The sequence below is a fragment of the Pygocentrus nattereri genome, chromosome 3, assembly GCF_015220715.1.
Source record: "Pygocentrus nattereri isolate fPygNat1 chromosome 3, fPygNat1.pri, whole genome shotgun sequence".
NCBI classification, from domain to species: domain Eukaryota; kingdom Metazoa; phylum Chordata; class Actinopteri; order Characiformes; family Serrasalmidae; genus Pygocentrus; species Pygocentrus nattereri.
This window is the reverse complement of record NC_051213.1, coordinates 51,299,811-51,309,566: the sequence shown is the minus strand read 5'-3', so window position 1 is coordinate 51,309,566 and position 9,756 is coordinate 51,299,811. Positions and strand designations below refer to the sequence as shown.

Here is a 9,756-nt window from a genome sequence, read left to right as displayed (position 1 = left end):
CACCGAAACAGCAGCGCACACTTTATACACACACACACACACAGCAACACAGCCTGCACACTAGATCTTGGTGAGCGGCTCCGTCAGAAGTTTACGTTCACCTCAGCCTCGCTCATTTCAACTCAGTTTCAGGCGTGGAGTCCCAGCACACATTCCCTCTCTGAGGTCCGTTCGGATCACTGCCTCACTTTCTGGGATGTGAAACGTCAGAATAACACTAAACGCAATCATTTATTTCAGCTGTTATTTATCTGAGCACATCCCCAGTGGCTCAGAGGTCAAACACCTCAGGCAGCCTTCCGCAAGCTTCTCGCAAGAAGCTGCTGGAATGTCGGCCCAGTCCTGACAGAACTGGTGAAACTGGTGCGTCCCAATTCAGGGGCTTCCAAGGACACGGGCTACGAAGGCGAGTCCTTCAAAATCTGCCCTATGGCGGATTTTCTGTTTGTGCGACAGCCCCGCTGTTCCCGACACATTTCCCGGCCTTCGGAACGGGACAGCCTAGTGACCCTGGGACACACTGCGAGTCAGGGCTTTGGCCTCGCTGCTCGCACACGATTACAGTACTGCTACACATCCCTCCAATTAACTCAAACGATGCCAATTAACCCATCAGAAGCTTCTAAAGTCGTGATGTCATTCTCAGGAATTTTATGGAAGTGTACGTAAACTTCACACCCACTGAAATTTCCATATCACGAATTATAAGTGAAATAATCAGCTTGCAAACATTTACTATAAAACCTGCTCGTGTCACGTACAAAGAACCTGCGGAGTGTTAATGACTTCAACCCGAGCGCACGGAACCTTAACTGCAGATCTAGTGGTTCTCACGATGAGACTGTAAGAACATTATAAGCTGATCTGCCTGTGGAATCAGAGCCTTTCATAACAGAGGTCTGCTCATGGCCGGTTCCTCGCAGGTTCTTTCCGAGGGTTCTGCTTCAGGTCCTTTTTAAACGTGGCTGGACTTACTTGATGATTCTGGCTAGTTTGACGTGGGCTTTCCAGTTTTCCTGCCCGTTGGATAAGAAGGCGTTCCTCAGCGCACGTCCAGCACACGCCACGTTCCTCACACAGGCCTTAAACACAGAGAACGGGCGTTTAACCAGAACATCAGCAACACCTGCAGAGCTCTCTCTGATACCACTTACTGAACATCTATAACTCTGTGGAACCACCGGGGGGTCCAGAACACACTCGGTCATGTTCTCCATAACGTTCATATTCCATAAGCTCCATTCAGAAGCTGGGCGTCGTGTGAGGCTGTAGCTCTTCTCTCCAGTCTAATAGACGGTGACGTCATTTTAAACCCTTATAATAAAAGAAGCTGAACTTTGTTTTTCTACTGAAAGTCGACCCGTTTTTCCCCAAATCTGGGCTCTAAACTATAAACAGACGGCGTCTCTTCAGTGATCTGCTCTGGAAACATCACTTTTAGAGTCGGAGATTTTTGGACTTTCAGCAGTAAATTGTGAGCGTATAGTGAAATGTGGAGATCAGAAAACACAGGTTCTGTTAATCTGAGGGAAGATTTTACAAATAAACTAAATTGTTATTTTATGCATATTTTGATACTGAAAAACTGAAATACACCCACGAGCACAAGAGGCTATATGGACTACGGCCACGGCTGCACCATACGCGGGTTCCTAACCGTTATCGTGAGGTCACAGACGGCACCGATATGCAAACGAGCTTCTAACCAATCAGCGTTACTCTACTGTGTGCTGTGATCATCCTGACCAATCACAGACCTCAGAGAGAAGCGTCTGAGACCTGTGATCAATCGAGGCAATCAACCAACACACTCAAAAAAGACGGTTCTTTAGAAAAGACGGCGGTTTAATTTAGGAACGCTCAAAGAACCTTAAAGGGTTCTTGGCATGGTCAAATGGTTCTTCAGATTGGTGAAAAATGTGTTACATATGATTCTATATGGCACCAGAAAGGGTTCTGCTACACATTCTCCATCAATCTGAACCATTCCACCATGGAAAGAACCATTCAAGCTTGAAATGGTTCTCATGGTTCTATTTAGAACCACCGGTTCCACTTCTCAGAGTAGGAGTGCTGATCTAAGATCAGGTCTCAGAGGATTGTATTTGGTGCTAGATATGAAAAGCACGAGCTGATCCTGCATCAGTACCATTACCCCAGGAAGGCCACTGCCTTTACTGAGGAACCCATGGAGAACCCTTTTCAGGTGTGTAGAATGAGGCCCTTTAAAGGTGATACTCCACTCGTTGTCACAGGTGACAGGTGGAACTGTTTAACGCCGTCAGTCAGAGAGAAAGTGCTGATCATCACGATACGGAGGGTCTGATTTCACCGCCGTGCTGAGGGGAACCGGATTTTCCGGTCGCTCCGGCTGTGAGGACGGCGAGCGTGTGCTTTACCTCCACTCTGCCGGCTCCTGGGCTCACACGGCACACGGTTTCGGGTGGCTGCTCCTCCGATGCAATCTGCCGAGAGGAGACGGAGGTTAAGACTCCTCGTAAACAATGACCCTCTGTCTGCTCAGACAATGACCCCCGTCTGAGCCCCAACCGGCCTTCAGTCAACACCTCGCTCATCCAATCACAGACCATCTGCCTACCAGTCCGGCACAACTCGGGAGTTAGGGCACGTTCTGAGACACGCGGCGGGGGCCACAAGTCTCGGAGCGCTAATGATGCATTCGGACCTCAGGCTGTGTTGAACTCGCGAATGATGTGCTTCTCATGTGTCCCACGTGAATAAAGCTATGCCTTATTTATTTGTTTGTTTATTTATTTAATCTCTTCTAAGTTCTGTGTGTGTGTGCGTGTGTGTGTGTGCGCGTGTGTGTGTGTGTCGGGGCTGGAATGGTGGGGGGCAAGTAATAATAAAATAAATAAATAAATAAAACGACATGGGGAGATTCGTTTGAAAGAGGCCCTGAATATTCTGTAATAACTCTCTCTAGGATAAAGCGATCTGGACCAAACAGCGCGCAATGAGTTCCTCAGCATACGGAGCTTCGGACAAGCCGGGTCGGCCCTGCGTCGGGGTGATGGGGTAGGCGCCGGGCAGGTATCATGACATTTAGCCTCCCTTTATGACTTCCGGGTGCAGACCCCCGTACCCCTTCAAGTGTATGGCAGCAAACAGAGATTCCCGTCCAGCATCGCATATAATGCAATCGATTCCACACGCCGGGTCGGGCCGGGTCGGGTCAGGAACACATGTTTTGGTTCAGATCGCTTCATCCTAACAGGGGCTATAGCAGAACATCCGGGGCCTCTTTCGAGTGAATCTCCCTGCATTATCAGTGCACCAGGTTGGAGAGGCAGGTTTACCTGTACAGAACCTTTTATACACAGAACCAGAAAAACAAAAGCATTAGATAATACAGCTCAAAGTACCTGAGATCTAGAGCCATACGAAGAAAGAATGCAGTCAAGATTAAACTCGAGTCATTCACGGAACCCTGAGTGAGGAACAGAACCAAAAGTGACCGCTTTCCCGGCTGAACAGCGATCGTGACTGACTGACCGCCCTCTAAACTGAATCACTCTTAAAGATGGTTCTTCAGTGGTTCCTTAGGAAACAGAGTGGTTCTATTTAGAACTATGGACACTCAAAGAACCCTTGGCATGATTAAAGGGTGCGCTGTATCATGAAAAGGTTCTTTTGACTAACGGAGAACGTCTTGTGTATGGTTCTATATGGCACCAAAGACATATTACAAGCTTGACATCATAACAGTGTTAGAACCCTCAAATGACACGCAACACATTCTCCGTCAGTCTGAAGAATGAGTGGTATATGGTTCTATACAGAACCAAAAAGGGTTCCATCTTCCATTTTTTGGTGAAATGGTTCTTCAGAATGATATATATGGTTCTATATAGAACCCTTTTTATAAATGCCCTATACAGAACCATATACAGCACACTCCCATCTGAAGAACATTTTACCATGCAGATGTTTATTTGAGTGTGGCACCGCTGTCTTTATTAAAGAACCTTTGAAGAACCCGGTGTCTGTGCTTTCACGGCAGTGAGATGTGGATGATAGAAGCGTAGAAGCCTGTGATGAGCAGATCAGATCATCCGAGAGTCAAAAGACGGTGGTTTTATTTAGGAACACTCAAAGACTCATTTGCATGAGTAAAAGGTTCTCTGTGTGGTGAAATGGATCTTCAGACGGATGGAGAAGGGGTCATATATGGTTCTATACAGAACCTTTTTGAAAAGGGTTCCACATAACACCAAAAATATTTGATTTATATTCTAGATTCTTAACGAGGCTCCTGTCCTCTGGACCCCAGCGTTCACTGCACCGGTGGGTCTAACGATTATGATGAAGCCGGTGTCCACCTTCACCCTCCTAGAGCTGGGGGCATTGTGTGACTGGGGGAGTCAGAACCAGTGGGTGGAACTGGAGACGACTATATAAGAAATAAAACATAAAATCAAAAACGCACAAGACAGCCGTCAAGTGGAGAACATGGGGCATAACAATGACACCAAGACCAGGACATCCCTCCAAAACTGATGAGAAGACGAGGAGAAAACTGGTCAGGGAGGCTGCCAAGACGCCCACGGCAGCTTGAAAGGAGGTGCAGGATTTTTTTGGCAAGTGCTGGCTGCTCCTACACGTGACAACAGTGTCCCGTATTCTTCCCACGTCTGGGCTTCGGGGTAAAAAGTCTTCTCACAAACAAACACATCCAAGCCCAGACATGAAGACACGTCCAGTCCCCCAAAGCCATGTGGAGAGACGTGTTCCGGCCTGATGAGACCGAGGCTTTCGTTTGGTCCTCGCGTTAGATCTGCTGTGAGAACTTCTTTCTTCCACCTGCGCAGTATCAGGCTGTGCGTCTCTCAGTCTGCTGCCCAAACTCTTATTCACGCCTTCATCTCCAGGACTACTGCAACTCGCCCCTCTCTGGAATTAGCTCCTCTTCTCTTCACAAGCTCCAGATGGTCCTCTGATGCTCTGCTGCCCATCTTCTCACTCATACCTGGGCACATCACACCTGTTCTCCAAAATCCTGCTCCTCACTTACAAAGCTCTTAACAGCCTCGCTCCCTCTGATCGGTCTGATCTTCTTCCTCAGGCTCCTCATTACTCCTTTATCAAACCTCCACAGCTTCAGGGATTGAGCGTTCTCAAAATCTGCTCCTCTCCTCAAACTCCTCAGGTCCAGCAGGTCTGATTCTCTCCCCACTTTCAAATCTAATCTTCTACCTACGTTCCCCAACTGCACATTGCATTCTGTCTTTGGGTTTTTGAAAAGCACTTAAGTACCATGTTATACCATTATTATTATTATTATTATTATTATTATTATTATTATTATTATTATTATTACGGTTGAAATTTAGGGCATCGGACATGCTTGCAGAACACGGTACCCACAGTGAAGCATGGTGGTGGCAGCATCGCACCTTTCGCTGCTGGTCTTCAACCAGGACTTGGGCTTTCACCAAAGTGAAGGGAATCGTGAAGAGCTCCAAATACCAGTCGATTACGACACAAAGCCTCTGGGTGTCCGTTAGAAAGCCGAAGAGGAATTTCACCCTTCAGCACAGCAGGGATCCAAAGCACACATCCAAATCTACAAATGAGCAGCTTCACCAAAAGAAGATCGACCTCTGGGAAGGACCCAGTCCGAGCTCACGCCTGGATCCAGCTGAAAACCTGGGGGGTGACCTGAAGACGGCGGCTGTGTGCGTTCGGACAGATCTGGAACGATTAGGTGGACGTTGTTGAGTAAAGATGCGCGAAGCCGACAGACTCGCTACTGAAGTCTGATAACCAGGTTACTGTCAGTTTCACAATCAAACGTGATTTCCACTTTTCACTAATGTGAAATTCCACTTCAAACTAAAGCTGGGAAAATGACTCGAGTCAGTTTTCACATTTTTACAGGGGTGTGTAGACTTTATATCCACTGTGTACATATAAACCGACAAAACACACAAGTTGCCAAAACTTTTACATATGACTGCATATACACCTCAAAAACTGTTACATATACTATAATCCACAGTCATTAAACACAGGACTCTCCAAATACATTACTCCATAATCAACACTAGATCCTCCATAATCAACCAACCCTAGATCCTCCATAATCAACACTAGATCCTCCATAATCAACCAACCCTGGATCCTCCATAATCAACCAACCCTGGATCCTCCATAATCAACCAACCCTGGATCCTCCATAATCAACCAACACTGGATCCTCCATAATCATCCAACCCTAGATCCTCCATAATCAACACTAGATACTCCATAATCAAACACTAGATCCTCCATAATCAACACTAGATCCTCCATAATCAACCAACCCTGGATCCTCCATAATCAACCAACCCTAGATCCTCCATAATCAACCAACCCTGGATCCTCCATAATCAACCAACCCTGGATCCTCCATAATCAACCAACCCTAGATCCTCCATAATCAACCAACCCTGGATCCTCCATAATCAACCCACACTAGATACTCCATAATCAAACACTAGACCCTCCATAATCAACACTAGATCCTCCATAATCAACCAACCCTGGATCCTCCATAATCAACCAACCCTAGATCCTCCATAATCAACCAACCCTGGATCCTCCATAATCAACCCACACTAGATACTCCATAATCGACACTAGATCCTCAATAATCGACACTAGATCCTCCATAATCAACCAACCCTAGATCCTCCATAATCAACCAACCCTAGATCCTCCATAAATCAACCCACACTAGATACTCCATAATCAACCCACACTAGATACTCCATAATCAATCAACCCTAGATCCTCCATAATCAACCCACACTAGATCCTCCATAATCAACCCACACTAGATCCTCCATAATCAACCCTAGATCCTCCATAATCAACCAACCCTAGATCCTCCATAATCAACCAACCCTAGATCCTCCATAATCAACCCACACTAGATACTCCATAATCAACCCACACTAGATCCTCCATAATCAAGCAACCCTAGATCCTCCATAATCAACCAACCCTGGATCCTCCATAATCAAGCAACCCTGGATCCTCCATAATCAAGCAACCCTAGATCCTCCATAATCAAGCAACCCTAGATCCTCCATAATCAAGCAACCCTAGATCCTCCATAATCAAGCAACCCTAGATCCTCCATAATCAAGCAACCCTAGATCCTCCATAATCAAGCAACCCTAGATCCTCCATAATCAAGCAACCCTAGATCCTCCATAATCAAGCAACCCTAGATCCTCCATAATCAAGCAACCCTAGATCCTCCATAATCAAGCAACCCTAGATCCTCCATAGTCAACAGCAGATCCTCCATAGTCAACAGCAGATACTCCATAGTCAACAGCAGATACTCCATAGTCAACAGCAGATACTCCATAATCAACCCTAGATACTCCATAATCAACCCTAGATACTCCATAATCAACCCTAGATACTCCATAATCAACAGCAGATACTCCATAATCAACCCTAGATACTCCATAGTCAACCCTAGATACTCCATAATCAACCCTAGATACTCCATAATCAACAGTAGATACACTGCCTGGTCTATAGAAGCTTTGGAATAGATCACAGTAGGTACTTAAAAATTGAAAGTACTTTCTAAATAATTCGTACTAAACACTGAATAATGTCCAGCAGATACTGCACAATTTGAAGTAGATAAGTAGATATTTAGTAATTCATAGTAGGTACTAAATAATCCATACATAGTTTATAATACATCTATTCATAGATAGATGGGCTTTAGACTTTATTGATCCCGAAGAAAATTTAGCAAAGTACTAAGTAATTTATTAATAAAGTGCCATATCGTTTATGGTAGCTGCTGTATAATTCATAGCAGTCAGAAAATAATGTATAATAATTCATAGTTCATACTACAGAACATTATAGTAGTAACTGAAAAATTCAAAGTAGATACTGAAAAATTCATATAATTTAGTAAATTGTTCATAATTCATCAGCACTGAAAGAAAATGATAGCAGTTAATGAATAATTCACAGCAAATATTTAATAATTCATGGCATATACTGAATAATTAATAGCAGACACTGAATAATTCATTGTAGTTAGTGACTTATTCATAATAAAGAATTAATAGTACATACAGAAAAATTCATAATAGTTACTGAATCATTTTTAGCAGATGCTAAATCGTTTTTAGGAGTCATTGAATAATTCATATCAAAACACATCAACCTGGCCACGTCTCGGCCTCGCCTCTCAACCTGCAACCTCACCAAACCGGTCCGTGACTCACTGAGCGGATCAGAGGAATGACTGGGCCGCTCGGAGGAGTCAGTCAGTCCTTCAAGCCAGTCAGTCAGTCAGACAGGCAGTCTGTCAGTCAGTCAGTCAGTCAGTCAAGTCAGTCATGGAGTCAGTAAGACAGGCAGGCAGTCAATCAGTCAGTCAGTCAGGCAGTCTGTCAGTCAAGTCAGTCAGGCAGTCTGCCTGTCAAGTCAGTCAGGCAGGCAGTCTGTCAGTCAGTCAAGCCAGTCTGTCAGTCAGTCAGGCAGTCTGTCAGTCAAGTCAGTCTGCCTGTCAAGTCAGTCAGGCAGGCAGTCATGGAGTCAGGCAGTCAGTCAGTCAGTCAGCCAGGCAGTCAGTCAGTCAGTCAGTCAGGGAGTCAGTCAGTCAAGTCAGGCAGTCAGTCAGTCAGTCAAGTCAGGCAGGCAGTCAGTCAGTCATGGAGTCAGTAAGACAGGCAGGCAGTCAGTCAGTCGGTCATGGAGTCAGTCAGACAGGCAGGCAGTCAGTCAGTCAAACTCTCTAAACACGGACACTGTTCCTACACGCTCGCACCAGTCATTAATTAAAGACCACGACTTACTGGGGTTAAATGTAGTCAGCGGTCAGTCAGCAAAGACCAACAGCCGAGCATGTGAGAAAACGGCTGAAATTCGTTTCTTATTGGAACTTTCCGTTCCACCTTAAACGGTGCAGCAGCTACACTATAACATTATAACAGCTGCACCATTTAAGGTGGAACGGAAAATTCGAAAAAAAAATGACCACACTCACCGCTTCAAAGCTCTTCTTTTTCAGCGGCGAGCCGAGCCTGTGGAGGACAGGTGAGTCCAGTCCGGCCTGCCCATCTTCATCTTCTCTTACTGCTCTTACTGGATTCCAGCTCCAGCGCCAGCTCAGCAAACCGCTCTTCCCCGAGGACCCCGAGGAGGATGGACTCTCTTCCACCATCGTCATGCCCACCCTGCCCAGACTGAGGTGCTCACCTCACCTCTAATCCATTGGGTCCATCCACAGACGCCAAACACGACCCCGCTCCCTGCCTGCCTCCTTTGTTTGACTCAAGCCTCTTCCGCCTCCCTCACCTGCCTCACCTGCCTCACCTGCCCAGCGACCGTCCAGCAACACACTTCAAACGAGTCCAGACTTCAGTGTCCAGCTGTGAACTACTTCCAAATACTAACAAAGCTGTTTGAAACGACTGAATGACCCGCACGTGAGTAAATAAAGGAGTGGCCACGTTGCTTAGAAAGGTAACGTCACGTGACCACGCACGTCACATGTGCTCGGTTCGAGGATCCGATTCAGTGATTCTTTATCGTTCACGGATGATTCAACGATTCGTTAGCGTTCACGCTGCAAGCCATGTGACCCTGATGTGCATAAAAACTGACATTTTTGTTAAAAAGTGTTTTTGAACAGTATAAAACACGCTTTTTAAAAACTAACCCTAACGCAGTTTCTGAACTTCACCGTTATTAATAAACCTCGCTGAT

General features: G+C 45.8%; 1 protein-coding gene across 1 annotated transcript in view; it reads right to left on the bottom strand.

Annotated features, from left to right (window-relative positions):
* LOC108415686 (rap guanine nucleotide exchange factor 5-like) overlaps positions 1 to 9,480 on the bottom strand; it is an 87,312-nt gene extending 77,832 nt beyond the window's left edge. Inside the window, exons 1-3 of the mRNA XM_037537346.1 lie at positions 9,035 to 9,480; positions 2,400 to 2,465; positions 976 to 1,082 (exon numbers count right to left, since the gene is read on the bottom strand). Of these exons, the coding sequence (XP_037393243.1) occupies positions 976 to 1,082; positions 2,400 to 2,465; positions 9,035 to 9,217 (356 nt within the window). The 5' untranslated portion in view covers positions 9,218 to 9,480. The remainder of the gene's footprint in view (positions 1 to 975; positions 1,083 to 2,399; positions 2,466 to 9,034) is intronic.
* Between the last annotated feature and the right edge of the window lie 276 nt (positions 9,481 to 9,756).